At 47.0% G+C, this 20,002-nt stretch overlaps 1 protein-coding gene across 1 annotated transcript in view; it reads left to right on the top strand.

Moving 5' to 3' along the window:
* The window catches only part of LOC308301851 (nuclear factor of activated T-cells, cytoplasmic 1-like), a gene marked incomplete at both ends in the record, with an annotated part of 82,307 nt that overhangs the window by 50,134 nt on the left and 12,171 nt on the right, over positions 1-20,002 (top strand). Inside the window, one exon of the mRNA XM_080745988.1 lies at positions 10,512-11,168. Within this exon, the coding sequence (XP_080602114.1) occupies positions 10,512-11,168 (657 nt within the window). The remainder of the gene's footprint in view (positions 1-10,511; positions 11,169-20,002) is intronic.

Here is a 20,002-nt window from a genome sequence, read left to right as displayed (position 1 = left end):
GTGAGGTGTGTTTATTTTGCAGCAGCGCTGCGTTCCGCAGCGATGAGGTGTACCTGCTGACTGACAGAGCCTCCGGGCGGTGTTGATATTGAGAAGTCAATCCCCGTCGCCCTGGCTCTCACACCGCACCTCGCACAGCGCCTCCCGCTCACCGGCACGCATATGTGTGCGCGTACGCACGCGCACATCTGCCGGGGCGACGCCTTGGCGTTGTTCCTTCATGTAGCAACCTGATAAATCCAGGAATACCTCTGCATGCTCATCACGTGTCCCCCGGTGTCCATGTTTACAGGCTCCTCACGCAGGAATTTGAGGAATGTGCAGTCAAGATTGGGAGAGCTGCTTCTTTTAGAGGACCAGATTAACACAGCTGAGCTCTGCCGATAGGCCCAGGTGAAATGTTGGCCCCGATAACCCATGTTTTAGCATCAGGGTAAAATACGTGCGATAACCACAGAAATCCATTAGAAGGAAACAATTGTGTCGTGTTTTCATTGTGATCTGTGTCTAATGGGCCTAATGTTGCAAAAGCATGCGCTGTGTTTTAAGTCTAGAGCTGCTAATAAGATGTGACACTCAGATTATGAACAGATGTATTTATGTCCAGAGGAGATAAGCAGTGATTCGGGCTTTTGGACGAACCTCTGAGAGAAAGTAAACACAAGGCCCTATTTGGAGATGGCCGATTGCTATGATGGATTCTGAGTAGCCGGACCAGCACAGGGCCGACTGGCCATATATAGCATCTCCATATACCAACCTGACATACAGACGGGGAGAAGAGAAGAGAGAGCGCAAGGGAGGCTTATCAGCCATAACTGCTTGTCTTCGAGTCATTTTCGCTGAGATAAACATGATTCCAATTAAAAGATGACTTGTTGTTCCCTCGCCGCCAAGCAAACCACATATGGGACCACACAAGTGGGGTCGATGTCTTTATGAAGCAGCATAATTATCGTACTAGTGTCACAGCCAAAGGGACCATGAATCATAAAGTATTGAGTGCTATTTTGAGATTTACCACCCTTATAAACGTGTGGTTTTTATATGCTAAGCATGTGTGCGTGTGTACACAGCGTGTGTGCGTGTGTGTGTGTGCGTGCATGTGTGTGTGTGTGTGTGTGTGTGCGTGTGTGTGTGTGTGCGTGCGTGTGTGTGTGTGTGTGTGTGTGCGTGCGTGCGTGCGTGCGTGCGTGCGTGCGTGCGTGCGTGCGCGTGTGTGTGTGTGTGTGTGTGTGTGTGTGTGTGTGTACTGGGAGTTATTTACAGTATTACAATATAGGCTGGGCCATGTTTAAACAGTCATAGTCATCTAAGTTAAACATACAAAGCCGGGGGAAGAAGGTACTCGGTTATTACTAACCCATATAAATTAAAGGATGTCATCGGGGGTAAATAGACAGTGAAAGGGAACGATGATGACTGTAATAGACTCATGGTTTTGAATAGAACAGCGGGGAACAAGGAAAGCCTAGTGTGGCTGTTTGCTTTTGAGGGTTTTCACTGTGCACTGCAGTGAGTGTTTAAACACGCAACATTGTGGCCAGGTATTGGGGGGAAGAGAGGAGAGTTGGAAGGGTGCACACACATAGACACACAGTCAACCGCGCTCACGCACGCACGCACACACACACACGCACGCACGCACGCACGCACGCACGCACGCACGCACGCACGCACGCACGCACACACACACACACACACACACACACACACACACACACACACACACACATTACTTTCATCACTTCCTCCCGCGCCTGGTGAAGAGGAGGAGGGGGTGGGGGTGGTGGGGGGGGCTTCCGGCCCTCTGTCCCACTTTTATCTTAGTTGTGGTCACCGAAGCTGTTTAGAAAGAACATCTCTTTCACACTCTGCTGTCTGCTCGTCTATAAAAGGCAAAACCCCACACTTAAAATAGCCAAGCTTGCCTGAGCAGCGGAAGGACGAGGCCCAGCAACTCGTCGCAGATGCTAGTGAAAACAACCTTATTTTTTTCCATTCATGTCATGTGACCGCCTTGCTATTCTCCGTCAATAGCGCGTGTCCTCTGAAGAAGTGTGAAAGTGTGTGGGGGCGTGCTGCCGTTGATGATCTTTTTTTTTTTTTTGTCTTTTTGTTGATTGATGTTTATAGTGGCATAAATGTACAACAGGGGTCTTCAACAGGGGATCCGGGACCCCTAGGGGGGTCCTCAGAGTTACTACAGGGGGTCCTCCAAATCTTTGTGTGATAGAAACTAGTTTTTTCCCCCTTTTTTATATTAACCACTTAGGTTTAGGTTTTAGGTTTAGGTTTTTTATTTGCACATTTTTAAAACATATGAAATAAAACAAAGCAGTAGGAGCGAGATCATTTAGCGACCTACAACCGGGTCGCGACGTGGTCGGTAGTTTTCAGCGACCGGGTCGCTAAATCGAGCGACCGGGTCGCTAAATCACCGACCGCGCCGCTAAATCGACCGACCCGGTCGCTAAATCTACAGACCTGCCTGCAGTTTTAGGTCGGTAGATTTAGCGACCCGGTCGGAAGATTTTGCGCCCCAGTCGGTCGATTTAGCGACCCGGTCGCTCGCTTTAGCGACGCGGTCGGTGATTTAGCGACGCGGTCGGTGATTTAGCGACCCGGTCGGGAGGTTGCGTGGCAGGTTAGCCTAACTGAGGTAACGGTCGGGAGGTTGCGTGGCAGGTTAGCCTAACTGAGGTAAGGTTACTGAGGTTAGGTTTAGGGTTAGGGTTAGGGTTAGGGTTAGTAGGTCGGTGGAAGCGACCACCGGTCGGTGGATTTACCTACCCGGTCGCTGGATTAGCGTCCCAGTCGGTGGAATTAGCGTCCCGGTCGATGGAATTAGCGTCCCAGTCGGTCGATTTAGCGACCCGGTCGCTCGCTTTAGTGCCGCGGTCGGTGATTTAGCGACCCGGTCGCTCCATTTAGCGACCCGGTCGCTCGCTTTAGTGCCGCGGTCGGTGATTTAGCGACCCGGTCGCTCCATTTAGCGACCCGGTCGCTCGATTTTGTGACCCGGTCGCTGAAAACTACCGACCACGTCGCGACCCGGTTGTAGGTCGCTAAATGATCTTGCCCTCTCTCGAAACAAACACAAAAATAATACATTATAAAGAAATAAACAAGTACAAAATCAAAACAAGATGTGCCGGAGAGGCCAAAAAAACCCCAAAGGGCTTGTCGAGTGGCCTTCCTAAAAGCTATCCTTCAAGCTTAGAATCATGTTTATAAATAAGAATAAGAGATAATAATAATAATAATAAGTATAGCTATATAGCTATTCTGCATTTAGTCGTCTACTATAAAGACTACTATTATCCGTAACACTTAAGTTGGAGATAAATAAATAGGAATGGTACATATAACGTACTGTATACATACACCCAACATATCGATATCCACTTAACAACCAACCACATCCCTCACTTACAACCAGTGGCTAACCACTTAAATGTGTTAATAAAAACTTTGTTAGTTGTCTCTTGAAAGAGCAAGGGCTCGTACAATCTCTTATATGTTGTGGCAAGCAATTCCAAAAATGAGGACCTCTGTATTTTATGGAAAATTGAGCAGTTGTTGTCCTAAAGAAATCAGGATGCAGATCATTGACTGATCTGGTGTTATAATTGTGAATTTCATTATTAAACTTAAATACATTTTGAAAACTGGCTGGAAGTAGTTTATGAATTGATTGGAATAAGAACATGCATATTTGAAAATTGTTTAACTCAAAAATGGGAAGAATTTGAAGCGACTTGAACCCTAGCACTTGAACTTGAACTCCATATTCTGAGAACTTTAGCCAAAAATAGCAGATCTACAAGCTCACAATGCCTCGCGCTGCAAGGCGCTGTGAGCTTGTAGATCGGCTTTTTTTGGCAAAGAGCTTTGGAGGGGGAAAAGAGCAGACTAAGTACAGTGAAAAGTCAAGTTTATTAAGTATTGACGGTTAAAGTGGTTGAATATTTGAAAACCCACATTAACATGAATCCAAAATATACTGATGATCGTGCTGTCAAACAATTAAACTATATGGAATCTATGATAAGGTTGTGGAGGTCCCTGCTTCATCTCTCTCTCAACTAAGGGGTCCTTGGCCTGAAAACTGATGTACAGTATATACTGTATGAACATATAGGCCTATTTGTGCATACTGTATCTGTCAAAAGGATAAAGCGCCAAAAAGCTTGAGAGCTTATATACACCTGAGTGCATTTAAGTACTACTAAGATGCCTCAGGGCGACATGCGACCTCGCCCTAAACAGAAAGGTCGCGCCAATTCTTGGCCATCTGGCCTGTGATGTATACCAGTCACCCATATGGGACCCCTGGTACCCATATATGGAGATCCATGTGCTGTATATAGTACATCCCTTATATGCCCATACATGGAAATCCCTGTCTTAACCAGCCACACAGATATGGGATGTCATATATGGGCATTCCCATATGAAGTCCTGTTAGATATGGGCTTAATATTGATGACATCAGGGATCTCCATATATGGGCATAAATGGGATTCTGTTAGAGTGGTTCCCATGACATCACAACATACAATCCCTTTTATGCCCATACATGGAGATCCCTATCCGAACCAGCCACACAGATATGGGCCATGTCTTGGCCATCTGGCCAGTGATGTATATCGATGACATCAGGGATCTTGATGGGCATAAAAGGGATTCTGGGGAATACCCATATATGGACTTTTACATTGGTGATGTCACCTGTGATATCACCTGTGTCACAGTGTCACATGTCACAGTGATGTGTCAGGGGAACCACATTGTCAGGTGTGACCTTCAGACAGACAGACAGAGATACACGGACAAGACGTGCCGGTTTTCATAGTAAACTTGCAACCTACGGTAGCAATAAGTTCTATTTGTACATATCTGTCAAAACGATAAAGCTCAAAAAAGATTGAGAGGGCAGTTTTAGTTTTAGTTAATCTTCTCCCCAATTTTATGTACAGTAGGATAAGCAATTCTCTGAGAAGATGGCATTGTTTTAGCCGTATAAACAGTGTCTGATTTTTATCTTGCTCTTGGCCACGCCCCAGACTGGAGTTGTAGCCTATTATTATTATCAGATGTCTGTACTGGAAACATGGTTTCTGATTTGAGTCTAACCAAGTTGACAGATGGAGATAAGCTTTACTGTCACGCGTACACCATGTACAATATTGTACATGTCTCCTTTGTTCTGTGGCACTGGCAGGCCAGTTGAAACACAGGCAGAACAATGCATTGTGAATTCCGTCAGAAACAGGATGCAAACATGCCCTCATAAGTTGGTCATTAGCGCAAGCTTAAGCCTTTTTGACAAACAACAATCCTTTATGAAAAGATGTCTGTGCGTTAGTTGACTCAACTTTAACCTTTTCCATCGGCAACCATCCTGTGTTTATGATCCCGTGTCAGATTGAAGTCGTTCTGAGAGTGTTTCGTTATGTCTCTGACGTTATGCAGACAGCAGCAGTTGTGGTTTGGTGTGATGTAGTTCCTAAGTAGCTGGTTCAGATATTGAGATGTACAGTACATCAGTGCTACAAGTGTCTTTGTCTGGCTCCTATGTGAGCCTGACTTTTCCAAGCTCCCTTCCAATTATTCTTGCGCTGAGTGAAGACGTGACGTGTCGATCCCTTTTCTTCCCTTCAAATAAAGAAAACTGTGTTTTTTCTTTCTTCACAAACCACATTAAGTGAGAAAAAGGCCAAGCGTGCTGGCACTGACCAAAGCTCGGGTGAGGAACTTCTCGGAATCCCTTTGTTTTCACAGGCTGTCCGGAGATTCCTCTGCAATATCAAGTTCTATTCTTAACGCAAACGGGTGCCGATTCACCATTGGTTTTTGTGGTCTGAGAAGTGGCAGGGGTGGAAAAAAAAGAAGAGAAACATGTTCTTTAGGACCAACTGTGACACATGCAGGAAAAGTTAATGAACCACACATTGCTTGCTTGTTTTTTTCTTCCCCTCTCCAAACATTTGCACAGTCATGTCTCCCAAAGCCGCACTGGACTATGCTTGTTTCAGTCGTGTCTGTGTTTTTGGACAGCGTCAGACGCACCCACTTTGAGGCCCGGCGTGCGCGGGGCGACCAGCCGTCAGACAGATTGCCTGCACAGTTGGACACGGTGCGCTAGGCACCTGTGAGTTAATGAACTACCACCTGCCCCATTTTAAATGTCAGCATAGCTCCACACTGCCGGGGCGGCACCGCATCGGTGCTCTCCTTCTCCACTGCTTCAATACCATAACCACGTAAGCCTATTGTACACTTTAATAGAATATTAGTAGATCTACAAGCTCATCTGATATTTCTGCTATTTGTTTGATTATTCTAGAACATTGTGGACCTCAAAATAGGGACGCACGTTTAAAGTGGTTAATTTCGTGCTACGGAAGCCATCAAGTCCCTCCCCGATTCAGGGAACAGTTGGTCATAAATCAAAATCACAACCGATAATTTGCCGCAATCCTCCTTTGCTGAAGACCACACTCAAATCCACAACTCTATGTACTGTAGACTGACTCCGCTGTGCTCTCCCTGCCCGTCCAAACACACCAACGCAGATATATACTGTACAACGAAGGGCCAACCACACACACATACGCGGGGACACAGCCATTGAGCCTCATACCCACACAAACAACCCACACCAACCCTGCCACGCACGCACGCACGCACGCACGCACGCACGCACGCACGCACGCACGCACGCACGCACGCACGCACACACACACACACACACACACACACACACACACACACACACACTGACCCAACTGCCATTCCCCTCGGAGGAAACCAGTGCTCAATAAATACCCAGATCAGACCTGATCAGTTTAATACAGGCAGACAGGGGGGAAACTGCCAGAGACAGAGAGAAAAAACATGTGTGGGGCTTCAACTGTCTGTGGGCCATAACCCACAGGTTGGGAGGAAATAGAAGCCAGCTGGAGATGGGACTCACAGGGTGAATCTGCTTTCCCTTCTCACTCACAACGTCTAGGGGAGACACGCAGATGGATTGTGCTGGAGGGAGGACCTCTCCTCATCTATCTAGCAGAACAGAGGCTTTGAGTTCGGGAGAATGAGTGAGGGGAAAGAAGCGGCAATCACACGCAAGTGATTCAATTTTCCGGGGCTGATTACACAGTAAAAGCCTCTGTTAATTTAACTCAGCCAGTGTACAAATGTAACCAAAAGGACACGTAAGGTTCCATTTGTCCTCAAATGAACACTGAGGGTTTTACTACTGTACAGTCACAGAGACAAAGGCCAAGATTTCCAATTTGCCATTCCTAATCCTGATAGATGATAAATGCATAAAGCTAAACCTGCAGTGTCACTGGTAGAATACAAGCCAACACAGAGGTGTGTATAGTTGAACTGCATGGCTGTGTTTCAGCCCAAGTTTGTTTTGGCTTTTCCAGCACCCTCTGGCTGACATATTGGCAGACACACAGACAAGCAAATGACAATAGGATTTGCACTTGCACTTCACACGGCTCAGTAGTAGATCATGTGGCTTGATGGGGTCTATCCCCTTTACAAACGTGCTTCCCCCTGGGTGATGCATTACTGAGGTGAAGTAACACACCTCAAGCCCAGAATCTTGCAATTCAAAGGCGAGCGCTTTACCGACTGCGCTACCCGGCCGCATACTAAAAACGCTGCTAATGAACGCATAAAGCTGCACTTATACTATTACAGCTGCTATTAAGTCATCCTTTATGTAACCACCTGGATTTGAACAGGGTGGGAAACAAAACATCTACAAGAAGAAAGGCAAAACCTGATGCTCTTGTGGATGAGAGGAAATAGATCCTTAGGTACTTATAGGCGCTTATTGAAAACAGGAACCATAATACGGTTCCTGTTGTCAAATGACTATTATTCATTTAGAATGAAGAGGATATATTGGTTCCTGGTTTCAAATTAATATTATTTGTTTAGAATGAAAAGGATATTATAGTAGAATAAATCTACTTTGAGGAAGAGATTTTATTTTATTCTTCAGCTACAGTACTGTACAATGTTGAAGACATCTGAAATCCAGAGAAGTGGTTCACCATTGCAGCGCCTACTTAACCCGCAACCACGCTGCATTCTGTGGCACTGTGCTATCTTTTCACCATTCAGAGATATGGACAAAAGAAACACTGGGGAAGTGGTGGTGTGTGACTTGTTCTTGTTATTTCCCAAGCTGGTGGGCGTTAGGCCCCACGGATCCTGGGACTCACTTTGCAACGCTCCCCGTGACACCAGACCTGGTCCCAGGTCTCTGGAAGCAGACAGGGCTGACGTAAATATGCTCCCTGCTGGGTAATCACAGCACCTCAGCTTGAGCCCAGGAGGACAGGAGGTGTGATAGTCATTGTCTCCTACCCGCAAAAATAACAAACCGCTGAGAAAATGATGTCTTTCTCTTTTCTTTTTTCATCTCCCACACTAAAAGTTTATACACATCATAAACTTTTGGGCTTGGAACGCAAACTTTTATCTTTCAAAAGTCCTATTGTGTTTTAGCACAAACACAAAGAATTAAACAAGCGTCTCATTCACATTGACATCTGCAGGCCTGTGAGTAAATGTCAGCTGAAGTGAATTTAGCCAAAAACACTTATGATTGGCATGAAACACTCACCACACCCATTAACACGTTTTAACAATGTGCAGAAATAGAAACAGTATGCGTATTGTGACTCAGAAGCCTTTGCTATCCATCTGGGTATCTTAATACTGCCCTATTAGCAGCGTCCTGGCACAGACAGAGTATGTGTACTCATACAATAACTCACCAGTGTGCTTTTTAAACGGCATGGTTCTCTTATAGCGAGGGCAGGGTTTCTCCCCCTCTCCATCCCTCCAGTCTCATATCACTACTGGCAAATAGTATGGATTGAGTGATGTATGATTATATATGCAGAAAATCATTGAATATTATTCTTAGTTTTGAAAAAGTTCTAGGTGTGCAGGTTGTAAGTGAAGCACCTATGATGTGCTGATGTGCTAAAGCAGCAGGAAGTGAACTGTTATTGGTGTAGCAGGCAGCAGCAGCTGGTCTGTGTAGTTTGCTGTGATTGGCCTTCTTTTGTCGAGGCCTAAAGATGGTCTACTTTTGGGGAAACATACTTTGGGGAAATCATGACTTGAGTATTGACTTGGACACCTGTGTTGTGAGACATGACATAGTTGTGACGCGTGTATCTAATACCCACCAGGCTTCAGGCCATGGAAGCTTCTGATTGGCTGAACCGGAGGTAGAGAGCGCTCCGCTGTATACACTTGGACCGCTCGGACGTGCCAAAAGTCGGGGGGGGCGAAGATTTACTATTCTGTCCATAACGGCACATAAGTCGGTAACGGCGCTGAGTCGGCGTATGCGACCGTCGCAGCGCTCGACACGGCGACTCGCTCGCTACCGCTCACTCGGCGGTGTCTCACGTGGTCGCCTGAGACGGCGCACCTCCGTCATGTCCACCGAAAACAAGCGCTCCTTTAAAAGAACCTAACTGAACCCTGGTGGGTTGAGGATCAGTTGTGACTTGACTGACTGAAGTCTTGAAAGCAACTTTAAATGTATAACTAATCACAGGCCTAGTTTCGCCAACTGCTTTGCACACAGCTCTGCCTTTGTTTGAGTGTCGAACTCACCCTCAGACTTGGGCTTGAGATGTACTTCAGTCACAAAAATCAGGACTTGTGACTTGACACAGACTTGTCTTGAACAATTTGAGACTTGACTATTACAAAAAAAAAAAAGTCAAACCAGCACTGGTCAGTTCCAACTGTTCAGGAAGTGGCGCAGACAAACTTCTAAATGCACAGGGACCTGGAAGACAGGAGGCTCAGTGATCAAGTGGGGTCACTGCACTCTCCTGCATTAGCTGAGGCTCGGAGCTTCTGTAACCGCAGGCGTAGCACTGCAGCCTCTTAAGGAGCTCGGGCTGCCTAATCAAAATCAAATCATCTCTTTTTCTCGCTCTTCCACCCGCCGCCACCCTCCTCTCTCCCTCTCTCTTTCTCTTGGTCCTGAGAGCAACAATTACTTTTAGAGCGTGGAGGAGACCTACGGGGTCCTTTGCTCCCGGAGCAGCAGCCCACTGCTTTAAAGCAGTCTTTTATAGGATATCAGAGCTGGAGGAAAGTCCAAAGAAAATAGTTTTTTTTCATTATTAGAGCCAGCTGTGGCTTTCTGCACTGATGACTCATCCGTTTTTCTTTTCCCCTATTCTTTAGCATTTTTTTCATGGTGTGGTAAGGGGGGGTGGGGTATGGGGGTTACTTGTATTGGGAGGCCTCAGCCAAATTGACATTGAGCCCATATTCACTGGTGGCTGTTTGTTTGGATTAAGGAGGGTATCCTAGCCACAATCGTCTCCTTTACTCATGCTCTCTCACGTACTTATTGAGCCACGTGGATCTCCTGCACGTTTCTGATCTCCCCTTTTCTCTCTCTTTTTCCTCTCTGTTTTCCTTTTTTTTTATTCCCCCAGTGCCGATAATAAAGACAGAACCCAATGATGAGTATGACTCTCTGGGGACCCCTGTGCATTCCAAGCCCTACTTCAGTCAGCCCAGGCTCACTCCCATCATGCCTGTGGGGGACGCTGACACCTGCCTAGTTGGGGGCTACCCTTCCTGCCCACCTCGCCATGGCACCATGCCCGCCTCCTCCCCCAGCTCCAGCCCCACGCTGCACGACCTGTCCCCCGTGGCTTACAGCAAGTGCCTGTCCAGCAGCCCCACACACACAGCGCCACCTGGCTCCATGGTGTCCACCATCCAGGAGACCCCTGGGCGCCCAAACCTGGCCCACCCGTCCTCCCCAGACCACAGCTCCTCGCTGGGGATGATCCACTCCCAGGGGAGCCCTCTCCACCTCAACAGCCCGGGACCCCACGGCTACCACCCCATCTATGCCAACAGCAGCTCGTCTTCCTCCCCTGTGTCCAACCCTTCCACTCCAGGCGGGGCAGCAGAGAGTCCCTTTGTCCCGGCTTACAGCCCTAGTCAGGCTCAGGCAGCGACCAACTCATCCCAAACCAGAGGGAGCCCCCCCAGCCTGCTCCCCGAGGACGACAGCCCCCCTGCTCCGGGCATAACCGTCAAACAGGAGCCTCAGGAACTGGACCAGATGTACCTTGATGATGGTGAGTCTCTAGAGATAAGGAGTATCTGACCTGTTCACGCTGGCCATGGTGTGGAATGTTCCACTAGCTAATGGCTTGATCAGAATCATGTTGTTTTTCTTTATGAAAATGGCGCTTTATGAGCTGTCTGTTCTGTGCCAAAACATTCCATTTACGCAGGACACTGCATTTATTTAACACCTTTTGGCTTATCTGCAAACTCCCATACATAACCGCACCCTGCTGCACCTCTCGCCGTTTCCTGATGAAATTCTGGCTGCAGATTTACGTCAGATTTGTTTAATTTTAGACCCCGGCGAGATTTATTTGCTTTTGCTCGGCCCGGCTTATGTTGTCCGAGCGGCGGCTTAATTTTAAAGCGGTAAATTGCCTTGATGGGGGATTTTGAAACAATCTGTCAAAACATCACAGCACTGAGGTCAGTCGGGGTGCAGCAGAACAAAAACAGTGGCACACGCGTACCAAACCAAACTGTTGACACAAGGACTAATGAAGGAAGCAAAACAATGGGTAGGGGTTTCCTGAGCCGAGCCACTCTTTTTTTCCCCCCCCATCGCTCTGGGAGGGATGTTGGGAGGCAGAAGGTAGAGGCTGTGTTTTCCTGTGTTCTCCCCACGGAGAACCTCCGCCGTGCAGCTGTCGTCATCAGGGGAGACTGGGTTGGGGGGTGGTGGGGGGTCACCGGTCACACCCGAGGGAGTGCAAGGTCGATGCACCCGCTCTTTATCAACTGCAGTGTACCCCTCGCACCGCAATTAGCGCCCTGACTATTCGCAGTCGTACACCGGGAGGCTCCACTCGCTGTTATGATCTGTATGTGCGGAACGCATCGTTGGCGTACTGCCAGATGTGATAAAGTCCCCCCCTCCACCCCTTGCATCCAAACAGGGAGAGAGACTGTTCAACTCGGAGTCCCCGTTCAACTCGGGAACGTCACGTCTTCCTGTGCACCTTTTGTTTGCTCAACAAACAGCAATATTGTATTGTATTGTATTGTGTGCAAGTGTAGGTGTTTGTGTGTGGTGAGTGCGTGCATGCATGCGTGCGCACACTTAGCTTGGCTCAACAGCTCTGGGACTGCATGGGTGATAGGCATGAGGGGACCAGGGGAGTTGGGCTGTGGATCTGTAATTGAGTTGAAATGCAGTTGTCAGCGTATCTGTCAGTCCCAATGATTCCCATTAGTCCTCACCTCATAAACAGACAATAGAGCGAGAGGGAGGGCTGTCTGTCTGTTATCAGCTATATAAAATGATCCGCAACAACACTCCAATATGGCTTTTTTGCAGGGTTTTGTCCGTTCACACGTAAGAGTTGAGAGCTAGCATAATTCTTTTGTCTGTTGGAGCAGCACTCAGCATTGTTGTTTTTAGTTTTTTTAATCTTTGGGCTGGGGGGCAGTGAAACAAGAGAAGGGTGGTGTTATATCTTCTGGAAATGTGATTAGCAACAGCATTGTCATGCATGTATGTGATTCTTTCTCAAAAGTTTTCAATAGTTATGGCAGGCAAAAGAGCCTCGGGTTCGGTTTTAATCAGATGAGCCATGAAATTCAAGCTTTATTTTGTGTTTTGTAATAGGGTTGTTAAAGGGTCCTTTTACATCGTAATAAGGTACAGTATCAAATATTCCAAATCTGCACTGTGGTGCTTTGGTGGAACCAAGTAACCTTGTTTGACTTCCCCACCGTACTATTCAATGTCACTTTAGCCACATCCAATGCGCTCTAGCACAGTGGCCAGATGTATTCAGTCGGTGATTAAAGTTGCATTAGGGACGCCTAGGAATGTGTATCGATTGACCAGGGACACCGAGGCAGCCCTGGGTAAAACCTCAATACGCTGCCATTCTGACTCCATTTATTGTCCGTGTGAGCATCTGTGGTGGACCTGCTGGACTCCTGGTAAGTGTGCGGTGGTAACAGCATACTCTATAGGCATCTGCTCCTCGCAGGCCGGGCCCCATACCGAACCCCTCAAATGAGCCCTAAGCTAAAATAAATAAGATCGGAAGGCGGCTCGCTGGGCGTCCAGCTCCCCATCCACATGCATTACCGCCGTGCGTTAGCGAGCCGAGCGGTCCATTAGAGAGGGGAGGCGGGGGAGGGGATGACCTCACCCCGGCAAGCAGTGATTTAACGCCGGCCCGGGTAGCACAGTGATCCTCCCCTGGAACCCGCGGCCGGTGATTTGAGTCTGCAGGAGCACACTTGAGCTTCCCCCAGAGTGGAGTGCCTCCCACGCTCCAACCCCGAGGACTCCGGCTCTCAGCAGCCAGAGGAAATGTCTCTCACTGGCCCGGACTCGCACACGGCAGCCATATAGCGTTAACGCAGCCCCCGAGAAATCACTCAAACTATCAACGGTGAGCTACTGTACCACGAGGACCTCCGTCAGTACGGGGGAGTCGGAGGCATAAGCCCTTAACCCCCCCCCCCCCCCCACACACACACACACACACACACACACACACACACACACACACACACCCACACACACGCACGCGCAAGTCATAATCCACTAAACTCCTGCACCGGTTCCTCTGCTGTGATAGTAAACCAAGGATAACTACAGTGCGAGACAGACATGAGCCCATGTCTTTAAGGTCTGCCCTCAGGCAATCTGGGAATCATCCAGGAGCTAAATTAGCACTCAGATTGATGAATGATCAGCAGGCCACAGTGGGGTCTGCAGCGAGATGTAATCAGGCTCTGTGGTACACCGAGCGTCCTCACGCAGACAGCTGCTGGCTCGCTCCCGCGTCCGTCTCACAGCAGGAGAATGCAGGAAACAAACATGGAACCAAGGGCACGGATCAGTGGAGTTCGGGGAAGGGAAGGCAAGATGTATGTTCATCAGCGGTGGACGAAGTACTCAACTCCAGTACTTAATCTGTGCTTGAGTACTTGCTTTAAAAAACACTTGAGTATTCAAAATAGGTTTGTGCTCAAGACTGAAGAAATAAAAGACTATTTAAGTGCAAAGGTACAAATTCATTAAAAAAATATGTCAATGCTCCATAAATAAAAAAGAAAATATAGATAATAGTGAAAATAGCAGATCTACAAGCTCACAACGCGTCACATAACATCGTGATGCATTGTGACGTTGTATATCTGCAATTTCCACTGTCAAAAGTAAAATATTTGTCTTTGAAATATAGTAGTAGTGGAGTGAAAGTCAATATGTATCCTAAAATATGACTACTCAAGTAAGTACAGATACTAATATAATTTACTTTAGCACTGTACTAAATGTCATTGATGTTAAATAAAAAGGTATTTTGTTCACCGCTGATGTTTATGTGGATAAAACCCTCAACTCCTAGAAGACAGAGTATTGCATTGTGCTTGGCCTATTGTCATGAGCAAGGAAGCTCTCATTAAAAAGAAGACCTTTCAATCTTCAGTACTCCTCCATTCACTTTAAACCATCGTGATTTACTGTACATATGGCTTTGAGCACAATGCCAAGCAAATGACATAAATAAATAAAATAACTCAATAAAAAAAACAATAGAGTTAGGCGTTTAGGCATGCCTTGTTAGGATTGCTAATTAACTCATAAAAAGAATGACGTCACACTCGGTCACACATCCTAAGGAGTTTCAGTTTGCGATGACATCATATACTGTACCCCACTCTTGTATGTCACACATATGGACATGCATGTGTTCATGCTTGTGGATCCAGAGGCGCATATGCACACATATGTACACGCGCTGTTGATCTTGGCCTTGTTCACATTCAAGACTCTGGCACACGCTCTCCACAAACCCTCCACTAGAGCCACTATGCTGGGTGTTTATGAAGGTCTTTCTGTGTGTGTGTGTGTGTGTGTGTGTGTGTGTGTGTGTGTGTGTGTGTGTGTGCGTGTGCGTGTGCGTGTGTGTGTGTGTGTGCGTGTGCGTGTGCGCGCGTGTGGTGTGTGGCTGGGCTAGGCGTTTGTTCCTGTGGGGCTGCATGCTGCTGTGTGTCCTCTCTCGTTAAGCCCTGGTGTGATGGGTGATATCATGAAGGCCAGCTGAATTCTACGCACAGAGAGGGAACGAAGGCTAATCAGCCGGACAGATTTCTACCAGCTGGCTCTCCGAAAACAGAGGGGTCCTTATTCACCCCAAAAATAAGAAAAACACGAGCGCCCCCCAAACCAAGGTCTGCTGATTTCTGACGTCTGACATATGTATTCTGATTGCCGTGGGGTGGGGGGGGGGGGGGGTCAGCTTTCTTTGAGGCTTTTTTTTGTGTGTCCCCAACCTCACGTCTTTCTACGTTCAGAAATGATACACAACTTGTTTTCTTGTGACAAAACTCAAAACAGACTTGAGGCATGCAGGCCTTTTTCATCAGGCCTCCATCCTTTCCCCGCCTCCAGTGCTGCTCGCTCTGTCTCCATCTTTCAAAGTTCCTTCCTTTTCCACAACAAGACGGCATTCTGCTGCAGCATTTCTGAGGGTCTCCGTCCGCTACCGTTCCCCCTCGCAGGCAACTCCAGGCTTTTCTCATGGAAACTTTTACACATCCTGGCAAGATGCCCAGACCCCAGGACTCCGCAAAACCCCTAATGATGATTGAGAGCGCGTCCGCACCACTCTGAAAACATGCTGAGTCGCTAACATTGGAGTGTGCCGCGAGGCTTGCTATCGGGTGGGGGCATATAGGGAGGGGTGAGGGAAGGGGGGTGTTCATTAAAGCCGCGGTTGAAGTGTCTAATGGGACTCACTAAAGTAGAGCTGCTTCTGTATGTGTGTGTGTGCACGTCTTTATTATGCACGTGCTTATGTGTCCGTTTGACTTGAGTGTGAGATATGGAGGTCCTGTAGAACCTCTGATGGAGCCCGGGCTTTCACAACACTCACCCTTGACCCTCTGGGCTGGTGGGAGCGGAGCCTCCCGCTAACAGTAGACGTGGAGTGGGGATGTCTTTTTGTTTAAGTGCAGTTTCAAGAACCCAGTCTCCTCAAAGCCTCATTGATATCGACAGGTATGAAAGGAAGGGTGGTGGCTTTTCTATTATTTATGACTAAAAAGGAGGATGTGGATTTTTTTTTTTTTTATTCCTTTTTAACTGTTGTTATTATTGCCGCTTTTTCATATTAGGAATCCTGTTTTCCTGGCAGTCCTTGAAATGGTGGCGTATAAAGACTTGTGGGGAAGTTTTATAGTCATTGGAAAAATTAATATGTGGCCATCGAGCTGGCCTTGGAGAGTCATTGACAGGCTACGGTTGGATAACTGCAGGATGGGGATCCCCAAAAGAAACACCAGTATATTGAACTGAACATTCTTCCCTTTGGGATCAAAAACCCTCGCCGCTAAGCTGTAATTTAAGGAGCTGTGTCTCTGAGTGCTTATTGCCCTGAAAATACCACACAGCACTTGTGTGAATAGATCAGTAGAATTTATTAACTTCAGCGCTACTACATCTATGGAGCAGTGATACTGAGATTACTTATTTGTCGGTTTTATTACGAAATCAGTCACAAGAGTGTTGCAGTTATTAGTACAATGTTCCATAATATCAAGACATTAGGTAATATGATATCAATAAAATAGACAACGCTGGTATTATTGTTCTTATGGCATTGTTATGCTTTATTCATAGAGATAGTGAACAGAGAGACAAGACATGCAGACAGAGAGTAAGGGAAAGCAAATGGTCCGGCCGGCCACTAGTCAAAGCAGTGAATACACTTTATTCTGCGCCCACATGGCATGCGCCCGAACAATTTGGCTATGGTGTCGCCTTACAGCACTGATATTCTGTATCAAGCAACGTTGTTTGTTCATACTTTATATCGTTCAGTGGAATACCAAGTCAAATGAACGATATTTTAGAAATACGTGCGAGTTCCTATGGAAGTAATGGAAGCCAAGTGAAGGCCACAGTGTCTCTGGTAGAGGAACACCGTGGCAGTCGAGCTGCAGTTCTCTGGATTACCTTACTCCCCTCTGTTTCCTGTCACATGGCTTTTATCTCTGTCCTCTTGGCCAGACTTGAGAGCCCATAGATCGCTGTTTGCGATCAGCCTTTTTCAACACATATTATGAAACCTATTCAATTATAGTCTGTATTGTCCAAGATTGCTTGCAGTTTAGCAAATAATTGGATGTAAGTGGATACATATGACAATGGCAATGGGGTCACAGTGTTAGGGCTTTGATTTTTTTTTTCTTCCCTCACAAAACCACGCGGGAAATATTATTGGTTTTGATAAGTCCAACAAGATGAATCTGTAAGAATTGAATCCATTCATTGCCACAGCATGCTGGTTTGCACGCATGTGTGTGTACAGTATGTGTGTGTGTGTGTGTGTGTGTGTGTGTGTGTGTGTGTGTGTGTGTGTGTGTGTGTGTGTGTGTGTGTGTGTGTGCGTCTGTGCGTCTGTGTGCGAGTGTGCATGTGTACCCCAAGGCCTGGCAGCTGAATCAGGGGATCTGGTCTGCTTTCAGCCACTCCGTCATAATATCCACAGTCACTGAAAAAGAATGCGTCTGCTGCGTAACTGCAGCTTATATTATCTAAACAAATTGGGTTTCTTTTGTGTCTGCACTCTCATCATCCACTCACATTTAGATGAGAGACTAAGATTTCATTAAGAGTGGGTTTTTGTGTTTTGAAAGAATGCTCAAATGTCATAAATGCATTACGCAGATTTGCTACTGTGTCAGATTTTCTTTTTCTGATGATTTCAAGCTGTGCGCTAGTATAGTAGGTAGGTACAATGCTGGTACAAGTCTTTTATCGAGATTATACTGTATCCAATCTGCGTGTGTGTGTGTGTGTGTGTGTGTGTGTGTGTGTGTGTGTGTGTGTGTGTGTGTGTGTGTGTGTGTGTGTGTGTGTGTGTGTGTGTGTGTGTGTGTATGTGCGTGCGTGCGTGTGCGCGTGCGTGCACGCATACGCGCATGCGCGCGTGCCGAGTGTGCTTGAGTCGTTCCATATGCTTATATAATCTGTCTTCCTGGTCCATCATATAGTATGACGTGTGCTTGTGCAAATTCTACTGACACAGACGTTTAGAGGCTCGGTTTCTGTGGCTCACATTCCGAAAGCTTGGAGAACACGCGCTGGAAAGCTACCGAGCCACGCGGATCACAGCGGGTCAAGCCCCGGTGTGGGCCTGTGGCTTGGCACGGGTCGTCCTGCATATCTGTGATGGCGGAGGTTGCTGCCGTACCACCTCTCTCCGAGCGCTCTCTGAGCCAATAGCTCCATCCTGCTATGAGCGCGGCAAATGCGGTCGGCTGGCCATTGTTGACGACTCGACTTGGTTTGATTGAGTCGCACCCCCGCCAACATGGCCTTGAGGTTATCTGTGCTCTGGCAAAGCTATCATATGTAAGCTATGATTTCAGCTTTTTTTCCCATCCAAGCTCTTGACTTATTGGCTTGTGATTTGTGAATCATAAATCTTTCGTGACTTTATTTCCTGCTGGCATCAGCGGAACGCACAAGGCATACACATACTTGTCTGCACACATGTACCGCTGTAACCACACACCAAGCAAGCGTGATCTTGCGCACGTGCACACAACACACACACACACACACACGCACACGCGCGCGCGCACACACACACACACACACACACACACACACACACACACACACACACACACACACACACACACACACACACACACGCACACACAAGCACACACACACACTTAATGTGCACACTGAAACACCCTATCATATATCCCACTTACGCATGTGGCATGCACAGTTAGTCAGACATTTGCGCTCTGTCCTCGCGGTAGCTGCAGTGCTTCAGGTTGGTGTTTAGGGGATGTAAATACCTGTGGCATCTGTAAACAGGAGCAGGTCTCCAGCCCAGACCGTTTAATAACAGCTCCCCATCTGAAATGTGTTAGTTCAGTGAAATAGTATCCTGTAGCGACGGATGTCAACAGTGAAGTCTGCTCCAGTCAGGAGGGCTGCAGGGGAAGCCGTGGGGTTTGCTGCTCTTGGCAGAGAGCGGCGTCTCCTCTGTGCGCTGCTCGCTCCAAGGAGGAGAGAGATGGAAAGTGGGGATGAGAGGGAGAGAGAGAGACTGATAGAGGCGGCAAGAAAGAGGTTGGATAGTGAAATAGAGATATAAGATAGATTTCCGAACAGCGAGAGTCCCAGTAACGTCTGTCACAAAACCATAAACCAAATCCACATTGTCCTCTCTGTTTCAGTGCTACACGCTCCACACAGATGTTAAATAAAGAATGTCTGGCGGGAAAAAATAAACACTTCTCCGGATTCAGAGTGATACAGTAGTCATGCCATTTTTAATCAATCTCTCTCTCATTTATCCGCTAATCACGTGTATTAAATATTCTGGGAATCTGGGATTGATTTGTTCTTCATGTTGTTGCACGGGCTGGGCAACTGGTATGGGCCTAACTCGAGCCAGTGATAAAGATTTAGGACGATTAGACAGATTAGTCAAGTAAATCTTTCATAGATTTGATAGAAATACAATAGAATAAATCAGGAATCTGTTTTAGGGTCAGGAAATTCTCCTAGATCCAGAAATATTCAACAAGCATGAGAAGCAGGTCAGCCACACAAAATAAGTAAAGGCAGGGACGGCAAACGGTCAAACAGACAGACAGACAGACTTAAGAGAACGAGAGGAAAATGTGAGGCAGAATAAAGTAGCACGCACTCATTGATTTTTTTTCCCCCTGGCAGTGTCTCCTGGTGCCCCTGTTCTATTACACACAGACACTACTGTAGAATACGTGCCTCTCTCTGAGCTGTACAAGCTGTTAGAGCCCCAACACTAAAAAGTCAAAGAAAGAACAACGTTAAAGATTGTATTTTGTTTTTCTCCTTTTC

The sequence above is a fragment of the Nannobrachium achirus genome (assembly GCF_963921795.1).
Source record: "Nannobrachium achirus genome assembly, chromosome: 2".
NCBI lineage: Eukaryota > Metazoa > Chordata > Actinopteri > Myctophiformes > Myctophidae > Nannobrachium > Nannobrachium achirus.
Note: the sequence above shows the minus strand (reverse complement) of the source record. Positions and strands in the feature narration are given on the sequence as shown.